Source organism: Panulirus ornatus, chromosome 10, assembly GCF_036320965.1.
Source record: "Panulirus ornatus isolate Po-2019 chromosome 10, ASM3632096v1, whole genome shotgun sequence".
Lineage (NCBI taxonomy): Eukaryota > Metazoa > Arthropoda > Malacostraca > Decapoda > Palinuridae > Panulirus > Panulirus ornatus.
The window spans coordinates 44,334,949-44,362,926 of NC_092233.1; the positions used below are offsets into that span (position 1 = coordinate 44,334,949).

The following is a 27,978-nucleotide window of genomic DNA, read 5'->3' on the forward strand; positions in this document are numbered from 1 at the left end:
TGTGGTGTGAGGTGGTTTGATCGAGTAAGTAACGTAAGGGTAAGAGAGATGTGTGGAAATAAAAAGAGCGTGGTTGAGAGAGCAGAAGAGGGTGTTTTGAAATGGTTTGGGCACATGGAGAGAATGAGTGAGGAAAGATTGACCAAGAGGATATATGTGTCGGAGGTGGAGGGAACGAGGAGAAGAGGGAGACCAAATTGGAGGTGGAAAGATGGAGTGAAAAGGATTTTGTGTGATCGGGGCCTGAACATGCAGGAGGGTGAAAGGAGGGCAAGGAATAGAGTGAATTGGAGCGATGTGGTATACAGGGGTTGACGTGCTGTCAGTGGATTGAATCAAGGCATGTGAAGCGTCCGGGGTAAACCATGGAAAGCTGTGTAGGTATGTATATTGCGTGTGTGGACGTGTGTATGTACATGTGTATGGGGGGGGGTTGGGCCATTTCTTTCGTCTGTTTCCTTGCACTACCTCGCAAACGCGGGAGACAGCGACAAAGTAAAAAAAAAAAAATAAATAAAATATATATATATATATATATATATATATATATATATATATATATATATATATATATATATAATTAGCTTGATTTTCCTGCTAAACTGGGCAAATGAAAAGCAGTGATAAATGCAGTGATGAGTTTCTTTTAAGCATTCAACATTATCAATAAGTCTGATTTTTAATTCTGTAAAACATATTCTGTACTAAAAGTACACAGACTTACCATTATCAAACTTCTAAATTGAAGTTTAGAGGAAAGTTTTTTACATTTCTATACAAATTAGAAAGGCATTTCTGTAATTTATAATTCATAATCAATAAATGCTCTATTAAATACAGTCACACATAGTACTCCTGCAATTATCATGAAGCACCAGGGGGTCATCTCTCAAGAAATCATCAGTTAGATATTTGTTCAAGGAGCACTTGAGTATAGCTTTATATTCCTAGTAGCTACCATTGAATACATCAGTCCTGGTCGATGAGTCCTCTACATCAGGTGTGCATTTTTCTTCACTAAAAAAGAAAATAGAAGGAAAAATATGAAGTAATGTGTCACTAAGTACAAATTAAATGTAAACTCTTTCCACAGGTCTAAATAAAACAATTATTACATACTTAAGTTTTTTGCTTATCACATACCATTGAGCACACCTGCCCACTCATTCACTTACTGACTCTCTTTTGCATACACACAAACAATCAAACATGCCAACATATACCCACTGACAGTTGGACATATCAACAGGCTTTTAAGTTTTTAGATGTTTTTACAAATTCCACAAAATCAATCATACAAACACATAATTTCTTTAAATATCAATTGGGAAATGGAGTTCCACATTCATGATACAGATCACTGTTATGGAATGTTTTGTGAAATCTACAATCAGGTAGTTAGAACATGTGTAACTTCAGCTGCAAAAACAGAGGAAAGGTTAGAAAAGAGAGAGATATGGGTCAAGGAAAGATTTGAAGAAGCAAGAGAGCTTAGGAATGTATTGTACCATGGAGGAGATGTATGTAGCATAGCAGCCTGCCAGCTATGAATAACTATGAGAGAACAAGGAATAAGTATGGAAAACTGAGAGAGGAGGGGATTAACTGAAAAGAATATTGTGAATGAAGCAGAAGATAATCAAAAAATCTCCCATAAATTCATTTGGAATAAGTTGTTGGTTAAAGAGTAAGCAATCAGACTAAGTGATTCAGAAGGAAGAAATACAATGGATGATGCAAAGATGTGTGAGGAGCTAATGAACATTACCCAACGTATGTGAGGAGCTAATCAACAAGTTCAAAAATATTCTCACAATGGAAAACATTGTAGCCCCAACATCAGCAATATGGGATGGAAAAGTCTTTGAAAGCATTAAAATAATGAGAAAAGACATGGGCAGACTTCTACAGGGCCTCGACTCATAAAAGGCCGATGATTTTTCCATATGTGCTGACAAAATGAGCTGGTGTAGTCTACAAGATGCTACAAATATTATGAATTCAGCTGAAGAGGGTGTGCTGAAGTGGTCTGGACACCTGAAGAGAATAAGTGAAGACAACATATATGACAAAGAGGATATATGTGTCAGAAGTGGTAGGAGAGAAGGGGAAACCCAACTGGAGGTGGAAGGGCAAAGTGTAAAAGATTTTCAGAGTTCAGGGCCTGAACATGCTGGAGGGTGAAAGGCTCATTCAGGATAGAATGAATTGGAGTGATGTCGTTTACAGGGGGGGAAACATGCTGTCGATGGACTGAACCGCACCAAGGAATATAAAGCAGCCTGGAAAAACCATGGAAAGGTCCAAGGGGCCCCACTGTGGATAGGGAGCTATGGTTTCCCTGCATTACACTTGACAATGAGAAATTGGTTGTGTGTGGACGAGGCCTTTTCTTCATCTGCTCTTGTTGCTACCTCACTAATGCAGCAAACACTGAAGCAACAAGAAAAAAATATCACATGCATGCATGCACATGCACACACACACACACACACACACACACACACACATAGATATATATTTGATCACCATTTCCAACATTAGTGAGGCAGCACCAAGAACATACATTCTTTAGCCCTATATCCACAACCAGACCCCATAGACCTTTCCATGGTTTCTCCCAGCCACTTCACAGGCCCTAGCTCTGTATACAACATCATTCCTGTTTCCTCTATCCCATGCATGCCCTTCATCCTCCTACATGTTCAGGCCCCCATCACTCAAAATCTTTTTTCACTCCATCCTTCCATCCCCAATTTTCCCATTCTCATCATCCCCTCCACTTCTGACATATATCCTCTTTCTCAACCTTTCCTCATATATTCTCTCCATATGTCCAAACTATTTCAGCACAACCTCTTTAACTGTTTCAACAACACTTTTTATTACCAAACGTCTCTGTTACCCATTTATCACTCACTGCAAACACCTCACATCACATACTGTCACTGAACATATTTCCAACACTTCCACCCTTTTCTGCATATACTCATTTACAGCCAATACACTGCATCCATACAACATTACTGGATTACTGTAACTTCAAACATACTTATTTTTACCCACACATTATTCTTTACTCCCAGAAACTTTGCCCCCTCATCAACCTATGACTCATTTCTAGTTTCACAGTTCAAATGCTGCCATGTCCACTCCCAGGTATCCAAAACACTTCACTTCCTACAAATTATCTCCATTCAAACTCACACTAGCTTGTCCCTCAACCCTGATTAACTTAATGACCTTGCTATTATTCAAATGTACTTTCCACTTCCTCCTTTAACACACTCTCCCAAACCCTGTCACATACTACAGCAGTTTCTCATTCAAATCTGCTACCAGTGCTGTTGTCAGCAAACAACAACTGACACATCCCAAGCCACTTCATCCCCTACAGACTACATACTTTTCCTTCTCTCCAAGATGTGCATTTACCTTCTTCACCACCCCACCCATAAACAAACTAAACAGCCAATCTGACATCACACACCCCTGCTGCAGGACAACCTTCCCTTGGAACCACTCACACTTTTCTCTTTCTACTTAAACCCTTGATAAAAACTTCACACTCCTTCCATCAGCTTTCTACCCTCACCATATATTCTTAAAGCCTTCCCCGAGGCATCATTATCAACATTATCATATGCTTTCCAGATCAATAAATGCCACAAATAAATCTTTCTGTTTCTCTAAGTACTTTTCACACACATTTATTCTTTGGCAAGAATACCTGATCCACATTTCCTCTACCAATTCTAAATCCACACTGTCCTGACCTAATCTGATTCTCTGTGCATACCTTCACGCTCTCCATCACTAATCTCCCATATAACCTACCAGGTACACTCAACAAACTTATACATCCATAGTTTGAACAGTCGCCTTTGTCCCCCTTGCAATAAAAATGCATTATGCCAATTCTCAGGCACCTTACCATGATCCATACATATACTGAAATTCCTAACTCATCAATCAACAGTGCAGTCACCTGCTTTCTTCAGAATTCAATTGTATTGCCATCCATTCAAGCTGCCTTGCCACATTTCATCTTTCACAAGGCCTTCAATGCTTCTCTCTTCATGAAACCACTCTCCATGATTCTCTCACTGTGTGTACCACCCTGATCTAAATACAACATCTGTCGCCTGATCATGAAATGCATTCAACAGTACTTCAAAATACTCACACCATCTCCTCTTCACTTTCTCACTATCTCTTACCACTTCCCCATTTGCCACCATTGCTGATGTTCCCATTGTTCTCTTGTTTTTCTCACACGATTTACCTCTTTTCAAAATATTTTCTTATCATTTTCTTATCCCAGATGTTTCCTAATACTTGCTCACCTTAATTCTCATTAGCCCTTTTTTTTCAACCCCTGCACCTTTCTCATGACCTCCTGCCTCGTTCTCTTATATATCTCCCAATCATTTGCATGCCTTTCCTATAAGTCTTACCCATATACTTCTCTTCTCTCCTTCTCTTGCAACATTATTTCATCATCCCACCACTCACTACCCTTTTTAACCTGCCCACCTCCCACCTTACATATGCCACATGCTTGTCTAGCACTTGCCAGCACTGCCTCCCTAAATACTTCCCATTCCTCACCCACTCCCTAAGTTTCATTAGCTTGTACCTTTTACCATTCTACACTTAAACTCATCATGTATTTCTTCTCAGAGGTTTCTTTTCCAAGCTCATCAAATTTCACTAACCACAAGGTTTCCTCTTAACCTAATGGGGGGCAAAGAGTTTCCCTCAAATGCCAAATTACTTACCTTTGCATCTTAATTGCCAATCACTAATATTCAGTACTGCCAGGAAACAGACAAAGAAAGGCCACATCTGCCTACTTCCATACATAAGCTGTCATGTGTAATGCACTGAAACAATAGCTCACAATCCACATTCAGGCCCCACAAAACTTTCCATGGTTTATCCCATACATTTCACATGCCCTGGTTCAGTATACAGCATTGCTCTAATTCACTCTATCCCGAGCGTGCCTTTCACCCTCCTGCATATTCAGGACCATATCGCTCAAAATCTTTTTCCCTCCATCCTTCCATCTCCAATTTGGTCTCCTTGTTCCCTCCACTTCCGACATATATCCACTTTGTCAACCTGTCCTCACTCATCCTCTCTTTATGTCCAAGCATATACATATAAACATATACATATATACACATGTACATACTCATACTAGATTGCTTTCAACCATTCTTGTTGCTACCCTCCCCTACAGGAAACAGCATTGCTAAACACACACACACACACACTTCATCAAGGTAACACCAGGAAAACAGAAAAAGGCCACATTTGTTCACACTCAGTCTCTAGCTCTCATGAGTAATGCACTGAAACCACAGATCCCTATCCACATCCAGGCCCCATAGACCTTTCCATTGTTTATCCCACACACATCACATGCCCTGGTTCAATCCACTGACAGCACATCGACCATGATATACCACATCATTCCAATTCACTCTATTCCTTCCACGCCTCTCACGATCCTGTATGTTCATGCCCTGATCACTCAAAACCTTTTTCACTCCATCTTTCTACCTCCAATTTGGTCTCCCACTTCTTGTTCACTCCACCTCTGACACATATATCCTCTTTGTCTATCTTTCCTCACTCATTCCATAAGTCCAAACCATTTTGACACACCCTCTTCTGCTCTCTCAATCACACTCTTTTGATTTCCACACATCTCTCTTACCCTTTCATTACTCGATCAAACCACCTCACACCACATAATGTCCTCAAACATTCCATTTCCAACACATTCACCCTACTCCGTACAACCCTATCTATAGCCCATGCCTCACAACCATATTCCTTCAAACATACCCATTTTTATTCACTGAGGTAAGGTTCTCTCCCTCCACATATTCTTCATCACTCCCAGAACCTTTGCCTCCTCCCCAAACCTGTGACTCACTTCCGCTAAGTCCACTCCAAGATATCTAAAACACTTCACTTCCTCCAATTTTTCATCATTCAAACTTCATCCCAATTAACTTGTCCCACAACCCTACCTAACCTAATAACCTGGCTCTTATTCACATTTACTCTCAACTTTCTCCTTTCACACACTTTCCCAAACTCAGTCACCAACTTCTTCAGTTTCTCACATGAATGAGCCACTAGAGCTGATTCATTGTCAAACAACTGACTAACTTCCCAAGCCCTCTCATCCACAACAGACTGCATACTTACTATTTTGTGTGTGGTGGGGTGGCGATGGGAATGGATGCAGGCAGTAAGTATGGATATGAACAAGTGTATATATGTATATGTATGTATATGTTGAAATATATATGTATGTATAGACTGAAATATATACATATGCATTTGTGCATGTGTGGGCATTCATGTATATGTATGTGTTTGTAGGTGGGTTGAGTCATTCTGCATCTGTTTCCTTGCACTACCTTGCTAATGCAGGAAAAGGCATTTGAGTATAATAAAAAGAAGATATATATATATATATATATATATATATATATATATATATATATATATATATATATATATATATATATATTTTTTTTTGCCGCTGTCTCCTGCGTTTGCGAGGTAGCGCAAGGAAACAGAGGAAAGAAATGGCCCAACCCACCCCCATACACATGCCTTGATTCAATCCACTGACAGCACGTCAACCCCGGTATACCACATCGCTCCAATTCACTCTATTCTTTGCCCTCCTTTCACCCTCCTGCATGTTCAGGCCCCGATCACACAAAATCTTTTTCACTCCATCTTTCCACCTCCAATTTGATCTCCCTCTTCTCCTCGTTCCCTCCACCTCCGACACATATATCCTCTTGGTCAATCTTTCCTCACTCATTCTCTCCATGTGACCAAAAGATTTCAAAACACCCTCTTCTACTCTCTCAACCACGCTCTTTTTATTTCCACACATCCCTCTCACCCTTACGTTACTTACTCGATCAAACCACCTCACACCACACATTGTCCTCAAACATCTCATTTCCAGCACATCCATCCTCCTGCGCACAACGCTATCCATAGTCCACGCCTCGCAACCATACAACATTGTTGGAACCACTATTCCTTCAAACATACCCATTTTTGCTTTCTGAGATAATGTTCTCGACTTCCACACATTCTTCAAGGCTCCCAGAATTTTCGCCCCCTCCCCCACCCTATGATCCACTTCCGCTTCCATGGTTCCATCCGCTGCCAGATCCACTCCCAGATATCTAAAACACTTCACTTCCTCCAGTTTTTCTCCATTCAAACTCACCTCCCAATTGACTTGACCCTCAACCCTACTGTACCTAATAACCTTGCTCTTATTCACATTTACTCTTAACTTTCTTCTTTCACACACTTTACCAAACTCAGTCACCAGCTTCTGCAGTTTCTCACATGAATCAGCCACCAGCGCTGTATCATCAGCGAACAACAACTGACTCACTTCCCAAGCTCTCTCATCCCCAACAGACTTCATACTTGCCCCTCTTTCCAAAACTCTTGCATTCACCTCCCTAACAACCCCATCCATAAACAAATTAAACAACCATGGAGACATCACACACCCCTGCTGCAAACCTACATTCACTGAGAACCAATCACTTTCCTCTCTTCCTACACGTACACATGCCTTACATCCTCGATAAAAACTTTTCACTACTTCTAACAACTTGCCTCCCACACCATATATTCTTAATACCTTCCACAGAGCATCTCTATCAACTCTATCATATGCCTTCTCCAGATCCATAAATGCTACATACAAATCCATTTGCTTTTCTAAGTATTTCTCACATACATTCTTCAAAGCAAACACCTGATCCACACATCCTCTACCACTTCTGAAACCACACTGCTCTTCCCCAATCTGATGCTCTGTACATGCCTTCACCCTCTCAATCAATACCCTCCCATATAATTTGCCAGGAATACTCAACAAACTTATACCTCTGTAATATATATATATATATATATATATATATATATATATATATATATATATATATATATATATATATGCATCTGGGCATGAGAAGAAAGATCATGAGAGGCAAATGTTTTGGGAGCAGCTGAATGAGTGTGTTAGTGGTTTTGATGCACAAGACCGGGTTATAGTGATGGGTGATTTGAATGCAAAGGTAATGTGGCAGTTGAGGGAATAATTGGTATATATGGGGTGTTCAGTGTTGTAAATGGAAATGGTGAAGAGCTTGTAGATTTATGTGCTGAAAAAGGACTGGTGATTGGGAATACCTGGTTTAAAAAGCGAGATATACATAAGTATACGTATGTAAGTAGGTAAGATGGCCAGAGAGCGTTATTGGATTACGTGTTAATTGACAGGCGCGCGAAAGAGAGACTTTTGGATGTTAATGTGCTGAGAGGTGCAACTGGAGGGATGTCTGATCATTATCTTGTGTAGGCTAAGGTGAAGATTTGTATGGGTTTTCAGAAAAGAAGAGTGAATGTTGGGGTGAAGAGGGTGGTGAGAGTAAGTGAGCTTGGGAAGGAGACTTGTGTGAGGAAGTACCAGGAGCGAATGAGTACAGAATGGAAAAAGGTGAAAGCAATGGAAGTAAGGGGAGTGGGGGAGGAATGGGATGCATTTAGGGAATCAGTGATGGATTGCACAAAAGATGCTTGTGGCATGAGAAGAGTGCGAGGTGGGTTGATTAGAAAGGGTAGTGAGTGGTGGGATGAAGAAGTAAGATTATTAGTGAAAGAGAAGAGAGAGGCATTTGGACGATTTTTGCAGGGAAAAAATGCAATTGAGTGGGAGATGTATAAAAGAAAGAGACAGGAGGTCAAGAGAAAGGTGCAAGAGGTGAAAAAGAGGGCAAATGAGAGTTGGGGTGAGAGAGTATCATTAAATTTTAGGGAGAATAAAAAGATGTTCTGGAAGGAGGTAAATAAAGTGCGTAAGACAAGGGAGCAAATGGGAACTTCAGTGAAGGGCGCAAATGGGGAGGTGATAACAAGTAGTGGTGATGTGAGAAGGAGATGGAGTGAGTATTTTGAAGGTTTCTTGAATGTGTTTGATGATAGAGTGGCAGATATAGGGTGTTTTGGTCGAGGTGGTGTGCAAAGTGAGAGGGTTAGGGAAAATGATTTGGTAAACACAGAAGAGGTAGTAAAAGCTTTGTGGAAGATGAAAGCCAGCAAGGCAGCAGGTTTGGATGGCATTGCAGTGGAATTTATTAAAAAAGGGGGTGACTGTATTATTGACTGGTTGGTAAGGTTATTCAATGTATGTATGACTCATGGTGAGGTGCCTGGGGATTGGCGGAATACGTGCATAGTGCCATTGTACAAAGGCAAAGGGGATAAGAGTGAGTGCTCAAATTACAGAGGTATAAGTTTGTTGAGTATTCCTGGTAAATTATATGGGAAGGTATTGATTGAAAGGGTGAAGGCATGTACAGAGCATCAGATTGGGGAAGAGCAGTGTGGTTTCAGAAGTGGTAGAGGATGTGTGGATCAGGTGTTTGCTTTGAAGAATGTATGTGAGAAATACTTAGAAAAGCAAATGGATTTGTATGTAGCATTTATGGATCTGGAGAAGGCATATGATAGAGTTGATGGAGATGCTCTGTGGAAGGTATTAAGAATATATGGTGTGGGAGGCAAGTTGTTAGAAGCAGTGAAAAGTTTTTATCGAGGATGTAAGGCATGTGTACGTGTAGGAAGAGAGGAAAGTGATTGGTTCTCAGTGAATGTAGGCTTGCGGCAGGGGTGTGTGATGTCTCCATGGTTGTTTAATTTGTTTATGGATGGGGTTGTTAGGGAGGTGAATGCAAGAGTTTTGGAAAGAGGGGCAAGTATGAAGTCTGTTGGGGATGAGAGAGCTTGGGAAGTGAGTCAGTTGTTGTTCGCTGATGATACAGCGCTGGTGGCTGATTCATGTGAGAAACTGCAGAAGCTGGTGACTAAATTTGGTAAAGTGTGTGAAAGAAGAAAGTTAAGAGTACATGTGAATAAGAGCAAGGTTATTAGGTATAGTAGGGTTGAGGGTCAAGTCAATTGGGAGGTAAGTTTGAATGGAGAAAAACTGGAGGAAGAAAAGTGTTTTATATATCTGGGAGTGGATCTGGCAGTGGATGGAACCATGGAAGCGGAAGTGGATCATAGGGTGGGGGAGGGGGCGAAAATCCTGTGAGCCTTGAAGAATGTGTGGAAGTCGAGAACATTATCTCAGAGAGCAAAAATGGCTATGTTTGAAGGAATAGTGGTTCCAACAATGTTGTATGTTGTATGGTTGTGTGGCGTGGGCTATGGATAGAGTTGTGCGCAGGAGGATGGATGTGCTGGAAATGAGATGTTTGAGGACAATGTGTGGTGTGAGGTGGTTTGATCGAGTAAGTAACGTAAGGGTAAGAGAGATGTGTGGAAATAAAAAGAGCGTGGTTGAGAGAGCAGAAGAGGGTGTTTTGAAATGGTTTGGGCACATGGTGAGAATGAGTGAGGAAAGATTGACCAAGAGGATATATGTGTCGGAGGTGGAGAGAACGAGAAGTGGGAGACCAAATTGGAGGTGGAAAGATGGAGTGAAAATGATTTTGTGTGATCGGGGCCTGAACATGCAGGAGGGTGAAAGAAGGGCAAGGAATAGAGTGAACTGGATCGATTTGGTATACCGGGGTTGACGTGCTGTCAGTGGAATGAATCAGGGCATGTGAAGCGTCTGGGGTAAACCATGGAAAGCTGTGTAGGTATGTATATTTGCGCGTGCGGACGTATGTATATACATGTGTATGGGGGTGGGTTGGGCCATTTCTTTCGTCTATTTCCTTGCGCTACATCAAAAACGCGGGAGACAGCGACAAAGCAAAAAAAAAAAAATATATATATATATATATATATATATATATATATATATACATCTTTTCTTTCTTTCAAACTATTCGCCATTTCCCGCATCAGCGAGGTAGCGTTAAGAACAGAGGACTGGGCCTTTGAGGGAATACCCTCACCTGGCCCAATTCTCTGTTCCTTCTTTTGGAAAAAAAAAAAAAAAAAAAAAAAAAAAAAAATATACATATATACATATATATGTATATATGTATATACATATATATATACATATATATATATATATACATATATATATACATATATGTATATACATATATATATATATATTTTTTTTTTTTTTTTTTCATACTATTCGCTATTTCCCGCAATAGCGAGGTAGCGTTAAGAACAGAGGACTGGGCCTTTGAGGGAATATCCTCACCTGGACCTCTCCTCTGTTCCTTCTTTTGGAAAAAAAAAAAAAAAAAAAAAAAAAAAAAAACGAGAGGGGAGGATTTCCAGCCCCCCGCTCCCTTCCCTTTTAGTCGCCTTCTACGACACGCAGGGAATACGTGGGAAGTATTCTTTCTCCCCTATCCCCAGGGAATATATATATATATATATATATATATATATATATATATATATATATATATATATATATATATATATATACATATATATACATATATATACATATATATACATATATATACATATATACATATATATATATATATATATATATATATATATATATATATATATATATATATTCAACAAACTTTCAAAATACTCACTCCATCTCCTTCTCACATCACCACTACTTGTTATCACCTCCCCATTTGCGCCCTTCACTGAAGTTCCCATTTGCTCCCTTGTCTTACGCACTTTATTTACCTCCTTCCAGAACATCTTTTTATTCCCCCTAAAATTTAATGATACTCTCTCACCCCAACTCTCATTTGCCCTTTTTTTCACCTCTTGCACCTTTCTCTTGACCTCCTGTCTCTTTCTTTTATACATCTCCCACTCAATTGCATTATTTCCCTGCAAAAATCGTCCAAATGCCTCTCTCTTCTCTTTCACTAATACTCTTACTTCTTCATCCCACAGCTCACTACCCTTTCTAATCAACCCACCTCCCACTCTTCTCATGCCACAAGCATCTTTTGCGCAATCCATCACTGATTCCCTAAATACATCCCATTCCTCCCCCACTCCCCTTACTTCCATTGTTCTCACCTTTTTCCATTCTGTACTCAGTCTCTCCTGGTACTTCCTCACACAAGTCTCCTTCCCAAGCTCACTTACTCTCACCACCCTCTTCACCCCAACATTCACTCTTCTTTTCTGAAAACCCATACAAATCTTCAACTTAGCCTCCACAAGATAATGATCAGACATCCCTCCAGTTGCACCTCTCAGCACATTAACATCCAAAAGTCTCTCTTTCCGTGCCTGTCAATTAACATGTAATCCAATAACGCTCTCTGGCCATCTCTCCTACTTACATAAGTATACTTATGTATATCTTGCTTTTTAAACCTGGTATTCCCAATCATCAGTCCTTTTTCAGCACATAAATCTACAAGCTCTTCACCATTTCCATTTACAACACTGAACACCCCATGTATACCAATTATTCCCTCAACTGCCACATTACTCACCTTTACATTCAAATCACCCATCACTATAACCCGGTCTCGTGCATCAAAACCACTAACACACTCATTCAGCTGCTCCCAAAACACTTGCCTCTCATGATCTTTCTTCTCATGCCCAGGTGCATATGCACCAATAATCACACATCTCTCTCCATCAACTTTCAGTTTTACCCATAGTAATCGAGAATTTACTTTCTTACATTCTATCACATACTCCCACAACTCCTGTTTCAGGAGTACTGCTACTCCTTCCCTTAATCTTGTCCTCTCACTAACACATTGTTAAATGTGTTTGATGATAGAGTGGCAGATATAGGATGTTTTGGTAGAGGTGGTGTGCAAAGGGAGAGGGTTAGGGAAAATGATTTGGTAAACAGAGAAGAGGTAGTAAAAGCTTTGCGGAAGATGAAAGCCGGCAAGGCAGCAGGTTTGGATGGTATTGCAGTGGAATTTATCAAAAAAGGGGGTGACTGTATTGTTGACTGGTTGGTAAGGTTATTTAATGTATGTATGACTCATGGTGAGGTGCCTGAGGATTGGCGGAATGCGTGCATAGTGCCATTGTACAAAGGCAAAGGGGATAAGAGTGAGTGCTCAAATTACAGAGGTATAAGTTTGTTGAGTATTCCTGGTAAATTATATGGGAGGATATTGATTGAGAGGGTGAAGGCATGTACAGAGCACCAGATTGGGGAAGAGCAGTGTGGTTTCAGAAGTGGTAGAGGATGTGTGGATCAGGTGTTTGCTTTGAAGAATATATGTGAGAAATACTTAGAAAAGCAAATGGATTTGTATGTAGCATTTATGGATCTGGAGAAGGCATATGATAGAGTTGATAGAGATGCTCTGTGGAAGGTATTAAGAATATATGGTGTGGGAGGCAAGTTGTTAGAAGCAGTGAAAAGTTTTTATCGAGGATGTAAGGCATGTGTACGTGTAGGAAGAGAGGAAAGTGATTGGTTTTCAGTGAGTGTAGGTTTGCAGTAGGGGTGTGTGATGTCTCCATGGTTGTTTAATTTGTTTATGGATGGGGTTGTTAGGGAGGTGAATGCAAGGGTTTTGGAAAGAGGGGCAAGTATGAAGTCTGTTGGGGATGAGAGAGCTTGGGAAGTGAGTCAGTTGTTGTTCGCTGATGATACAGAGCTGGTGGCTGATTCATGTGAGAAACTGCAGAAGCTGGTGACTGAGTTTGGTAAAGTGTGTGAAAGAAGAAAGTTAAGAGTAAATGTGAATAAGAGCAAGGTTATTAGGTACAGTAGGGTTGAGGGTCAAGTCAATTGAGAGGTTAGTTTGAATGGAGAAAAACTGGAGGAAGTAAAGTGTTTTAGATATCTGGGAGTGGATCTGGCAGCGGATGGAACCATGGAAGCGGAAGTGAATCATAGGGTTGGGGAGGGGGCGAAAATCCTGGGAGCCTTGAAGAATGTGTGGAAGTCGAGAACATTATCTCGGAAAGCAAAAATGGGTATGTTTGAAGGAATAGTGGTTCCAACAATGTTGTATCATTGCGAGGCGTGGGCTATGCATAGAGTTGTGCGCATGAGGGTGGATGTGCTGGAAATGAGATGTTTAAGGACAATGTGTGGTGTGAGGTGGTTTGATCGAATAAGTAATGTAAGGGTAAGAGAGATGTGTGGAAATAAAAAGAGTGTGGTTGAGAGAGCAGAAGAGGGTGTTTTGAAATGGTTTGGGCACATGGAGAGAATGAGTGAGGAAAGATTGACCAAGAGGATATATGTGTCGGACGTGGAGGGAATGAGGAGAAGTGGGAGACCAAATTGGAGGTGGAAAGATGGGAGTGAAAAAGATTTTGTGTGATCGGGGCCTGAACATGCAGGAGGGTGAAAGGAGGGCAAGGAATAGAGTGAATTGGATCGATGTGGTATACCGGGGTTGACGTGCTGTCAGTGGATTGAATCAGGGCATGTGAAGCGTCTGGGGTAAACCATGGAAAGTTGTGTGGGGCCTGGATGTGGAAAGGGAGCTGTGGTTTCGGGCATTATTGCGTGGCAGCTAGAGACTGAGTGTGAACGAATGGGGCCTTTGTTGTCTTTTCCTAGTGCTACCTCGCACACATGAGGGGGGAGGGGGATGGTAATTCATGTGTGGCGAGGTGGTGATGGGAGTGATTGGGGGCAGACAGTGTGAATTGTGTGCATGGGTATATATGTATCTGTCTGTGTATGTATATATATGTGTACATTGAGATGTATAGGTATGTATATTTGCGTGTGTGGACGTGTGTGTGTGTATACATTGTGTATGGGGGTGGGTTGGGCCATTTCTTTCGTCTGTTTCCTTGCGCTGCCTCGCAATTTAATTTGTTTATGGATGGGGTTGTTAGGGAGGTGAATGCAAGAGTTTTGGAAAGAGGGGCAAGTATGAAGTCTGTTGGGGATGAGAGAGCTTGGGAAGTGAGTCAGTTGTTGTTCGCTGATGATACTGCGCTGGTGGCTGATTCATGTGAGAAACTGCAGAAGCTGGTGACTGAGTTTGGTAAAGTGTGTGAAAGAAGAAAGTTAAGAGTAGATGTGAATAAGAGCAAGGTTATTAGGTACAGTAGGGTTGAGGGTCAATTCAATTGGGAGGTGAGTTTGAATGGAGAAAAACTGGAAGAGTTGTGCGCAGGAGGATGGATGTGCTGGAAATGAGATGTTTGAGGACAATGTGTGGTGTGAGGTGGTTTGATCGAGTAAGTAACGTAAGGGTAAGAGAGATGTGTGGAAATAAAAAGAGCGTGGTTGAGAGAGCAGAAGAGGGTGTTTTGAAATGGTTTGGTCACATGGAGAGAATGAGTGGGGAAAGATTGACCAAGAGGATATATGTGTCGGAGGTGGAGGGAACGAGGAGATGAGGGAGACCAAATTGGAGGTGGAAAGATGGAGTGAAAAAGATTTTGTGTGATCGGGGCCTGAACATGCAGGAGGGTGAAAGGAGGGCAAAGAATAGAGTGAATTGGAGCGATGTGGTATACCGGGGTTGACGTGCTGTCAGTGGATTGAATCAAGGCATGTGTATGGGGGTGGGTTGGGCCATTTCTTTCGTCTGTTTCCTTGCGCTACCTCGCAAACGCGGGAGACAGCGACAAAGCAAAAAAAAAAAAAAAAAATATATATATATATATATATATATATATATATATATATATATATATATATATATATGTATATATATATATATATATATATATATATATATATATATATATATATATATATTTTTTTTTTTTTTTTTTTTTTTTTTTATACTTTGTCGCTGTCTCCCGCGTCTGCGAGGTAGCGCAAGGAAACAGACGAAAGAAATGGCCCAACCCCCCCCCCCCATACACATGTACATACACATGTCCACACACGTGTATACATACCTACACAGCTTTCCATGGTCCACCCCAAACGCCTCACATGCCTTGATTCACTCCACTGACAGCACGTCAACTCCTGTATACCACATCGCTCCAATTCACTCTATTCCTTGCCCTCCTTACACCCTCCTGCATGTTCAGGCCCCGATCACACAAAATCTTTTTCACTCCATCTTTCCACCTCCAATTTGGTCTCCCTCTTCTCCTCGTTCCCTCCACCTCCGACACATATATCCTCTTGGTCAATCTTTCCTCACTCATTCTCTCCATGTGCCCAAACCATTTCAAAACACCCTCTTCTGCTCTCTCAACCACGCTCTTTTTATTTCCACACATCTCTCTTACCCTTACGTTACTTACTCGATCAAACCACCTCACACCACACATTGTCCTCAAACATCTCATTTCCAGCACATCCATCCTCCTGCGCACAACTCTATCCATAGCCCACGCCTCGCAACCATACAACATTGTTGGAACCACTAATCCTTCAAACATACCCATTTTTGCTTTCCGGGATAATGTTCTCGACTTCCACACATTTTTCAAGGCTCCCAAAATTTTCGCCCCCTCCCCCACCCTATGATCCACTTCCGCTTCCATGGTTCCATCCGCTGACAGATCCACTCCCAGATATCTAAAACACTTCACTTCCTCCAGTTTTTCTCCATTCAAACTCACCTCCCAATTGACTTGACCCTCAACCCTACTGTACCTAATAACCTTGCTCTTATTCACATTTACTCTTAACTTTCTTCTTCCACACACTTTACCAAACTCAGTCACCAGCTTCTGCAGTTTCTCACATGAATCAGCCACTAGCGCTGTATCATCAGCGAACAACAACTGACTCACTTCCCAGGCTCTCTCATCCCCAACAGACTTCATACTTGCCCCTCTTTCCAGGACTCTTGCATTTACCTCCCTAACAACCCCATCCATAAACAAATTAAACAACCATGGAGACATCACACACCCCTGCCGCAAACCTACATTCACTGAGAACCAATCACTTTCCTCTCTTCCTACACGTACACATGCCTTACATCCTCGATAAAAACTTTTCACTGCTTCTAACAACTTGCCTCCCACACCATATATTCTTAATACCTTCCACAGAGCATCTCTATCAACTCTATCATATGCCTTCTCCAGATCCATAAATGCTACATACAAATCCATTTGCTTTTCTAAGTATTTCTCACATACATTCTTCAAAGCAAACACCTGATCCACACATCCTCTACCACTTCTGAAACCGCACTGCTCTTCCCCAATCTGATGCTCTGTACATGCCTTCACCCTCTCAATCAATACCCTCCCATATAATTTACCAGGAATACTCAACAAACTTATACCTCTGTAATTTGAGCACTCACTCTTATCCCCTTTGCCTTTGTACAATGGCACTATGCACGCATTCCGCCAATCCTCAGGCACCTCACCATGAGTCATACATACATTAAATAACCTTACCAACCAGTCAACAATACAGTCACCCCCTTTTTTAATAAATTCCACTGCAATACCATCCAAACCTGCTGCCTTGCCGGCTTTCATCTTCCGCAAAGCTTTTACTACCTCTTCTCTGTTTACCAAATCATTTCCCCTAACCCTCTCACTTTGCACACCACCTCGACCAAAACACCCTATATCTGCCACTCTGTCATCAGACACATTCAACAAACCTTCAAAATACTCATTCCATCTCCTTCTCACATCACCACTACTTGTTATCACCTCCCCATTTACGCCCTTCACTGAAGTTCCCATTTGCTCCCTTGTCTTACGCACCCTATTTACCTCCTTCCAGAACATCTTTTTATTCTCCCTAAAATTTACTGATAGTCTCTCACCCCAACTCTCATTTGCCCTTTTTTTCACCTCTTGCACCTTTCTCTTGACCTCCTGTCTCTTTCTTTTATACTTCTCCCACTCAATTGCATTTTTTCCCTGCAAAAATCGTCCAAATGCCTCTCTCTTCTCTTTCACTAATACTCTTACTTCTTCATCCCACCACTCACTACCCTTTCTAAACAGCCCACCTCCCACTCTTCTCATGCCACAAGCATCTTTTGCGCAATCCATCACTGATTCCCTAAATACATCCCATTCCTCCCCCACTCCCCTTACTTCCATTGTTCTCACCTTTTTCCATTCTGTACACAGTCTCTCCTGGTACTTCCCCACACAGGTCTCCTTCCCAAGCTCACTTATTCTCACCACCTTCTTCACCGCAACATTCACTCCTCTTTTCTGAAAACCCATACTAATCTTCACCTTAGCCTCCACAAGATAATGATCAGACATCCCTCCAGTTGCACCTCTCAGCACATTAACATCCAAAAGTCTCTCTTTCGCAAACTGTCAATTAACACGTAATCCAATAACGCTCTCTGGCCATCTCTCCTACTTACATAAGTATACTTATGTATATCTCGCTTTTTAAACCAGGTATTCCCAATCATCAGTCCTTTTTCAGCACATAAATCTACAAGCTCTTCACCATTTCCATTTACAACACTGAACACCCCATGCATACCAATTATTCCCTCAACTGCCACATTACTCACCTTTGCATTCAAATCACCCATCACTATAACCCGGTCTCGTGCATGAAAACCGCTAACACACTCATTCAGCTGCTCCCAAAACACTTGCCTCTCATGATCTTTCTTCTCATGCCCAGGTGCATATGCACCAATAATCACCCACCTCTCTCCATCAACTTTCAATTTTACCCATATTAATTTTACCCATATTAATTTTACCCATATTAATATATATATATATATATATATATATATATATATATATATATATATATATATATATATACATATATTTATCATATTTTATTCATATTTTGCTTTGTCGCTGTCTCCCGCATTAGCGAGGTAGCGCAAGGAAACAGACAAATGAATGGCCCAACCCGCCCTCATACACAAGTCTATACATACATGTCCACACACGCACAATATACATACCTATACATCACAATCTACACATATATATACACACATAGACATATACATATATACACATGTACATAATTCATACTGTCTGCCCTTATCTGTTCCCATCGCCACCCCGTCACACATGGAATAACAACCCCCTCCCCCCTCATGTGTGCGAGGCAGTGCTAGGAAAAACACCAAAGGCCCCATTCGTTCATACGCAGTCTCTAGCTGTCATGTAATAATGCACCGAAACCACAGCTCCCTTTCCACATCCAGGCCCCACACACTTTGCATGGTTTACCCCAGACGCTTCACATGCCCTGGTTCAATCCATTGACAGCACGTTGACCCCGGTATACCACATTGTTCCAATTCACTCTATTCCTTGCAAGCCTCTCACCCTCCTGCATGTTCAGGCCCCGATCACTCAAAATCTTCTTCACTCCATCTTTCCACCTCCAATTTGGTCTCCCACTTCTCCTAGTTCCCTCCACCTCTGACACATATATCCTCTTGGTCAATCTTTCCTCACTCATTCTCTCCACGTGACCAAACCATTTCAAAACACCGTCTTCTGCTCTCTCAACCACAATCTTTTTATTTCCACACATCTCTCTCACCCTTACATTACCTACTTGATCAAACCACCTCACACCACATATTGTCCTTAAACATCTCATTTCCAGCACATCCACCCTACTGCGCACAACTCTATCCATAGCCCACGCCTCACAACCATACAACATTGCTGGAACCACTATTCCTTCAAACATACCCATTTTTCCTTTCCGAGATAATGTTCTCGACTTCCAAACATTCTTCAAGGCTCCCAGAATTTTCGCCCCCTCCCCCACCCTATGATTCACTTCTGCTTCCATGGTTCCATCTGCTGCCAGATCCACTCCCAGATATCTAAAGAACTTCACCTCCTCCAGCTTTTCTCCATTTAAACTTACCTCTCAATTGACTTGACCCTCAGCCCTACTGTACCTAACAACCTTGCTCTTATTCACATATACTCTTAACTTTCTTCTTTCACACACTTTACCAAACTCAGTCACCAGCTTCTGCAGTTTCTTACATGAATCAGCCACCTGTGCTGTATCATCAGCGAACAACAACTGACTCACTTCCCAGGCTCTCTCATCCACAACAGACTGCATATTTGCCCCTCTTTCCAAAACTCTTGCATTCACCTCCCTAACAACCCCATCCATAAACAAATTAAACAACCATGGAGACATCACACACCCCTGCTGCAAACCTACATTCACTGAGAACCAATCACTTTCCTCTCTTCCTACACGTACACATGCCTTACATCCTCGATAAAAACTTTTCACTGCTTCTAACAACTTGCCTCCCACACCATATATTCTTAATACCTTCCACAGAGCATCTCTATCAACTCTATCATATGCCTTCTCCAGATCCATAAATGCTACATACAAATCCATTTGTTTTTCTAAGTATTTCTCACATACATTCTTCAAAGCAAACACCTGATCCACACATCCTCTACCACTTCTGAAACCACACTGCTCTTCCCCAATCTGATGCTCTGTACATGCCTTCACCCTCTCAATCAATATCCTCCCATATAATTTACCAGGAATACTCAACAAACTTATACCTCTGTAATTTGAGCACTCACTCTTATCCCCTTTGCCTTTGTACAATGGCACTATGCACGCATTCCGCCAATCCTCAGGCACCTCACCATGAGTCATACATACTTTAAATAACCTTACCAACCAGTCAACAATACAGTCACCCCCTTTTTTAATAAATTCCACTGCAATGCCATCCACACCTGCTGCTTTGCCGGCTTTCATCTTCCGTAAAGCTTTTACGACCTCTTCTCTATTTACCAAATCATTTTCCCTAACCCTCTCACTTTGCACACCACCTCGACCAAGACACCCCACATCTGCCACTCTATCATCAAACACATTCAACAAACCTTCAAAATACTCACTCCATCTCCTTCTCACATCACCACTACTTGTTATCACCTCCCCATTAGCGCCCTTCACTGAAGTTCCCATTTGCTCCCTTGTCTTACGCACTTTATTTACCTCCTTCCAAAACATCTTTTTATTCTCTTGGAATTTAATGATACTCTCTCACCCCAACTCTCATTTGCCCTCTTTTTCACCTCTTGCACCTTTCTCTTGACCTCCTGCCTCTTTCTTATATACCTCTCCCACTCATTTGCATTTTTTCCCTGCAAAAATCGTTCAAATGCCTCTGTCTTCTCTTTCACTGATAGTCTTACTTCTTCATTCCACCACTCACTACCTTTTCTAATCAACCCACCTCCCACGCTTCTCATGCCACAAGCATCTTTTGCGCAAGCCATCACTGCTTCCCTAAATACATCCCATTCCTCCCCCACTCCCCTTACCTCCTTTGTTCTCACCTTTTTCCATTCTGTACTCAGTCTCTCCTGGTACTTCCTCACACAAGTCTCCTTCCCAAGCTCACTTACTCTCACCACTCTCTTCACCCCAACATTCTCTCTTCTTTTCTGAAAACCCCCACAAATCTTCACATTTGCTTCCACAAGATAATGATCAGACATCCCTCCAGTTGCACCTCTCAGCACATTAACATCCAAAAGTCTCTCTTTCGTGCGTCTATCAATTAACACGTAATCCAATAACGCTCTCTGGCCATCTCTCCTACTTACATATGTATACTTATGTATATCTCACTTTTTAAACCAGATATTCCCAATCACCAGTCCTTTTTCAGCACATAAATCTATATATATATATATATATATATATATATATATATGTGTGTATGTGTGTGTGTGTGTGTGTGTGTTCCTATGAGTCCACGGGGAAAATGAAACACGTTAAGTTCCCAAGTGCACTTTTGTGTAATAATCACATCATCGGGGGAGACACAAGAGAGAAATACAAGTCAGTTGATATACATCGAAGAGACGAAGCTAGGACGCCATATGGTAAATATGTGATTGTCCAAAACATACAACGAGTGTTCATAAACATCATTTTACAAAAGCGTTCATAAACTTATCATTTTACAAATTTTATCAACAATAAAGTTATCTAATTTGTACAGACCATCACTAATATTAAGATTATAATTCTTTGTGTATCTATTAATAGAAAATTCCATGATATTTCTCTTGGTAATAGAGTTAGAGTTAATAACTGAGATGGCATTACTCCAGTCAACACAATGATCATAGTTTTTAACGTGATCAAACAAGGCATTTGATTCTTGTCCTGTTCTTATACTATATCTATGTTGCTTAAGTCTTACAGAAAGATCCTTACCAGTCTGACCAACATAAAATTTATCACAATTTCCACATGGCACTTTATAGATGCATCCAGGAGAATTTTCTGGTGAATTCCTGATTAAGATATTCTTTATAGTATTATTGTTGCTAAAGGCAACACTTACATTAAAGGATTTAAGCAACATGGGAAGTAAAGTGAAATTATCATTAAAAGGGAGAACTAAAAGATTCTTGGTATCAATGGGAGGTTTGGGCTCAACTCTAGAAAATGATTTCTTTGCTAACATAAGGGATTTATCAATGAAAGATCTAGGGTACTTTAACTCAGATCCAATAGAATACATCTTCTCAAACTCATGATCAATAAACTCTGGACGGCAAATACGTAATGCCCTAAGGAACATAGATTGAAATGATGATAATTTAACTCTGTCATGTTGAGATGAGTAATAATGGATATATGAGCATACATTGGTGGGTTTTCTGTATATGCTAAACTTAAACTTGTTTCCTTGCCTATGGATCATGCAATCTAAAAATGGTAACATACCATTATTTTCATTTTCTACAGTAAATTTGATGGAAGGTACTAAATTGTTAAGTAAGGGGAGAAATATTTGTAAATTTTCATTTGTTGGCCAAACACAAAGAACATCATCTGTATACCTAAACCAAATTGCATTAAAAGGTAGGATATCCTTTACTAATTTTGCTTCAAAAAATTCCATATGAAGGTTACTTAGTACAGGTGAAAGATGGTTATCCATTGCCATACCAAATTTTTGAGCATGATAATCTCCATTGAATTGAAATACACAGTCTTTTATACACAATTTTATCAGTTTAATGAAAACAGACTTTGAAACAGGTAAATGAATATCATCCAAGACATCAAATAAATATTCTAAAAGGTCATCAACTGGAACTTTAGTGGAAAGTGAGGAAACGTCAAAGCCAACTAGCTTGAAATCAAAATTAACATTGATATTGTTTAGCTTGTTGACTAAATCTACATCGTTCATGATATTAGAATTTGATACCTTACCCACTAAAGAGGTTAATAAAGAAACTAACCATTTTGACAATTCATATGTGATGGAGTCTACTGAACTCACTTTAGGTCTTGCTGGAAAATTTTGTTTACGTGTTTTGATAAGTACATGCATGTATGGCAATGAAGTGGACAAAGATGACAAACTTTTGATAAGAAAACTATTACCTTTCAACAACAACTTGATTTCTTTATTGAAATGGGAATTAACTGCTTCTAAGGGATTTTACTAAGTTTAGAATATGTTGTGTTATCATTTAGAAGATCATTGAATTTAGATAAATAGTTACTTTTGTCTAAAATCACATCAGTGTTAGCCTTATCTACTTTAGTAATATGTATATCCTTGTCTTTTTTAAGGTACTAATAGCTCTTATAAATCTTTTAGGGCAATTAGGTTCCACTGGTTTTTACAAACTGGCATATACTAAACCCTTACAGATATTAATTTCATCATTACTTAAATTACTGTATTTCTCTAAATTACAAAAGGACTTTGTGACATCAACACAGCTGGCTTCCCTGTTAGAGCACACAAAACTTATTCATTTATTTATTATACTTTGTTGCTGACTCCCGCATTAACGAGGTAACACAAAGAAAACAGATGAAAGAATGGCCCAACCCACCCACATACACTTGTATATACATACATGTCCACACATGCACACATACATACCTCTCCATCTCAACGTATACATATGTATACATACATAGACATATACATATATACATATGTACATTATCTATACATATTCATTCCTCTTGCCACCCCACCACACATGATACGACAGCCCCCTCCCACCGCATGTGTGCAAGGTAGCACTACGAAAAAGACAACAAAGGCCACATTCGTTCACACAGAACTTTCCATGGTTTACACCAGACACTTCACATGCCCTGGTTCAATCCACTGACACCACGACGACCCCGGTATACCACATTGTTCCAATTCACTCTATTCCTTGCATGCCTTTCACCCTCCTGCATTTTCAGGCCCCGATCACTCAGAATCTTTTTCACTCCATCTTTCCACCTCCAATTTCGTCTCCCACTTCTCCTCATTCCCTCCACCTCTGACATATATATCCTCTTGGTCAATCTTTCCTCACTCATTCTTTCCATGTGAATAACCCATTTCAAAACACCATCTTCTGCTCTCTCAACCACACTCTTTTTATTACCACACATCTCTCTTACCCTTTCATTACTTACTTCATCAAAACCACTCCACACCAAATATTGTCCTCAAACATCTCATTTCCAGCACATCGACCCTCCTCCACACAACTCTATCTATAGCTCATGCCTCGCAACCAAATAACATTGTTAGAACCACCATTCCTACAAACGTGCCCATTTTTGCTTTCCAAGATAATGTTCTCGACTTCCACACATTCTTCAATGCTCCCAGAACTTTCGCCCCCTCCCCCACCCTATGATTCACTTACGCTTCCATGGTTCCATCCACTGCAAAATCCACTCCCAGATATCTAAAACACTTTACATCCTCCAGTGTTTCTCCATTCAAACTTACCTCCCAATTGACTTGTCCCTCAACCCTACTGTACCTAATAACCTTAATCTTATTCACATTTACACTCAGCTTTCTTCTTTCACACACTTTACCAAACTCAGTCACCAGCTTCTGCAGTTTCTCACCCGAATAACCCACCAGCGCTGTATCATCAGCAAACAACAACTGACTCCCTTCCCAAGCTCTCTCATCAAAAACAGACTGCATATTTGCCCCTCTTTCCAAAACTCTTGCATTCAACTCCCTAACAACCCCATCCATAAACAAATTAAACAACCATGGAGACATCACATACCCCTGCCGCAAACCTACATTCACTGAGAACCAATCACTTTCCTCTCTTCCTACACGTACACATGCCTTACATCCTCGATAAAAACTTTTCACTGCTTCTAACAACTTGCCTCCCATACCATATATTCTTAATACCTTCCACAGAGCATCTCTATCAACTCTATTATATGCCTTCTCCAGATCCATAAATGCTACATACAAATCCATTTGCTTTTTTAAGTATTTCTCATATACATTCTTCAAAGCAAATACCTGATCCACACATCCTCTACCACTTCTGAAACCACATTGCTCTTCCCCAATCAATACCCTCCCATATAATTTACCAGGAATACTCAACATACTTATACCTCTGTAATTTGAGCACTCACTCTTATCCCCTTTGCCTTTGTACAATGGCACTATGCAAGCATTCCACCAATCCTCAGGCACCTCACTATAAATCATACATGCATTAAATAACCTTACCAACCAGTCAACAATACAGTCACCCCCTTTCTTAATAAATTCCAATACAATACCATCCAAACCCGCTGCCTTGCCGGCTTTCATCTTCCGCAAAGCTTTTACTACCTCTTCTCTGTTTACCTAATATGAAACAACTATTCGAAATACTAAGTACTCGAATACCCTTCGTCACACAATGGTGAGCAACGGGGTCCATCGGTTGTTTCCGAACAGACCACATAGCCAGATGATAGCGTTTTACCGAACCTGACTGTAAAACGCTATCAGCTCGCTATGTGTTCAGTTCGGAAACAACCGATAGACCCCCTTGCTCACCATTGTGAGACGAAGGTTATTCGAGTACTTAGTATTTCGAATAGTTGTTTCCTATTATACAGTCCCTTAGCCTAGCGGTTAGCATGCCTGCCTCTTGCACAAGGGGTCCCAGGTTCGATCCTGACTGTTGGAGCTTTGTATGTTCTATGAAGGTGCGCATTCATATACACTTTATTTGTATTCATATAAATCCGCGTTGTACAGTCAGGTTCGGTAAAACGCTATCAGCTGGCTATGTGTTCTGTTCGGAAACAACCGATAGAACCCGTTACTCACCATTGTGAGACGAAGGGTATTCGAGTACTTAGTATTTCGAATAGTTGTTTCCAATTAGCGGTTAGCATGCCTGCCTCTTGCAAAAGGGGTCCCAGGTTCGATCTTGGCTGTTGGAGCTTTGTATGTTATATATATATATATATATATATATATATATATATATATATATATATATATATATATATATGCACAACTCTATCTATAGCTCATGCCTCGCAACCAAATAACATTGTTAGAACCACCATTCCTTCAAACGTGCCCATTTTTGCTTTCCAAGATAATGTTCTCGACTTCCACACATTCTTCAATGCTCCCAGAACTTTCGCCCCCTCCCCCACCCTATGATTCACTTACGCTTCCATGGTTCCATCCACTGCAAAATCCACTCCCAGATATCTAAAACACTTTACATCCTCCAGTGTTTCTCCATTCAAACTTACCTCCCAATTGACTTGTCCCTCAACCCTACTGTACCTAATAACCTTAATCTTATTCACATTTACACTCAGCTTTCTTCTTTCACACACTTTACCAAACTCAGTCACCAGCTTCTGCAGTTTCTCACCCGAATAACCCACCAGCGCTGTATCATCAGCAAACAACAACTGACTCCCTTCCCAAGCTCTCTCATCAAAAACAGACTGCATATTTGCCCCTCTTTCCAAAACTCTTGCATTCAACTCCCTAACAACCCCATCCATAAACAAATTAAACAACCATGGAGACATCATATACCCCTGCCGCAAACCTACATTCACTGAGAACCAATCACTTTCCTCTCTTTCTACACGTACACATGCCTTACATCCTCGATAAAAACTTTTCACTGCTTCTAACAACTTGCCTCCCATACCATATATTCTTAATACCTTCCACAGAGCATCTCTATCAACTCTATTATATGCCTTCTCCAGATCCATAAATGCTACATACAAATCCATTTGCTTTTTTAAGTATTTCTCATATACATTCTTCAAAGCAAATACCTGATCCACACATCCTCTACCACTTCTGAAACCACACTGCTCTTCCCCAATCAATACCCTCCCATATAATTTACCAGGAATACTCAACATACTTATACCTCTGTAATTTGAGCACTCACTCTTATCCCCTTTGCCTTTGTACAATGGCACTATGCAAGCATTCCACCAATCCTCAGGCACCTCACTATAAATCATACATGCATTAAATAACCTTACCAACCAGTCAACAATACAGTCACCCCCTTTCTTAATAAATTCCAATACAATACCATCCAAACCCGCTGCCTTGCCGGCTTTCATCTTCCGCAAAGCTTTTACTACCTCTTCTCTGTTTACCTAATATGAAACAACTATTCGAAATACTAAGTACTCGAATACCCTTCGTCTCACAATGGTGAGCAACGGGGTCTATCGGTTGTTTCCGAACAGACCACATAGCCAGCTGATAGCGATTTACCGAACCTGACTGTAAAACGCTATCAGCTCGCTATGTGTTCTGTTCGGAAACAACCGATAGACCCCCTTGCTCACCATTGTGAGACGAAGGTTATTTGAGTGCTTAGTATTTCGAATAGTTGTTTCCTATTATACAGTCCCTTAGCCTAGCGGTTAGCATGCCTGCCTCTTGCACAAGGGGTCCCAGGTTCGATCCTGACTGTTGGAGCTTTGTATGTTCTATGAAGGTGCGCATTCATATACACTTTATTCGTATTCATATAAATCCGCATTGTACAGTCAGGTTCGGTAAAACGCTATCAGCTGGCTATGTGTTCTGTTCGGAAACAACCGATAGAACCCGTTACTCACCATTGTGAGACGAAGGGTATTCGAGTACTTAGTATTTCGAATAGTTGTTTCCAATTAGCGGTTAGCATGCCTGCCTCTTGCAAAAGGGGTCCCAGGTTTGATCTTGGCTGTTGGAGCTTTGTATGTTATATATATATATATATATATATATATATATATATATATATATATATATATAT

General features: G+C 40.7%; 1 protein-coding gene across 1 annotated transcript in view; it reads right to left on the reverse strand.

Moving 5' to 3' along the window:
- Positions 1 to 627: 627 nt before the first annotated feature.
- LOC139750632 (Golgi-associated PDZ and coiled-coil motif-containing protein-like) overlaps positions 628 to 27,978 on the reverse strand; it is a 544,937-nt gene continuing 517,586 nt past the window's right edge. Inside the window, exon 12 of the mRNA XM_071665307.1 lies at positions 628 to 1,017. Coding sequence (XP_071521408.1) covers positions 948 to 1,017 — 70 coding nt within the window. The 3' untranslated portion in view covers positions 628 to 947. The remainder of the gene's footprint in view (positions 1,018 to 27,978) is intronic.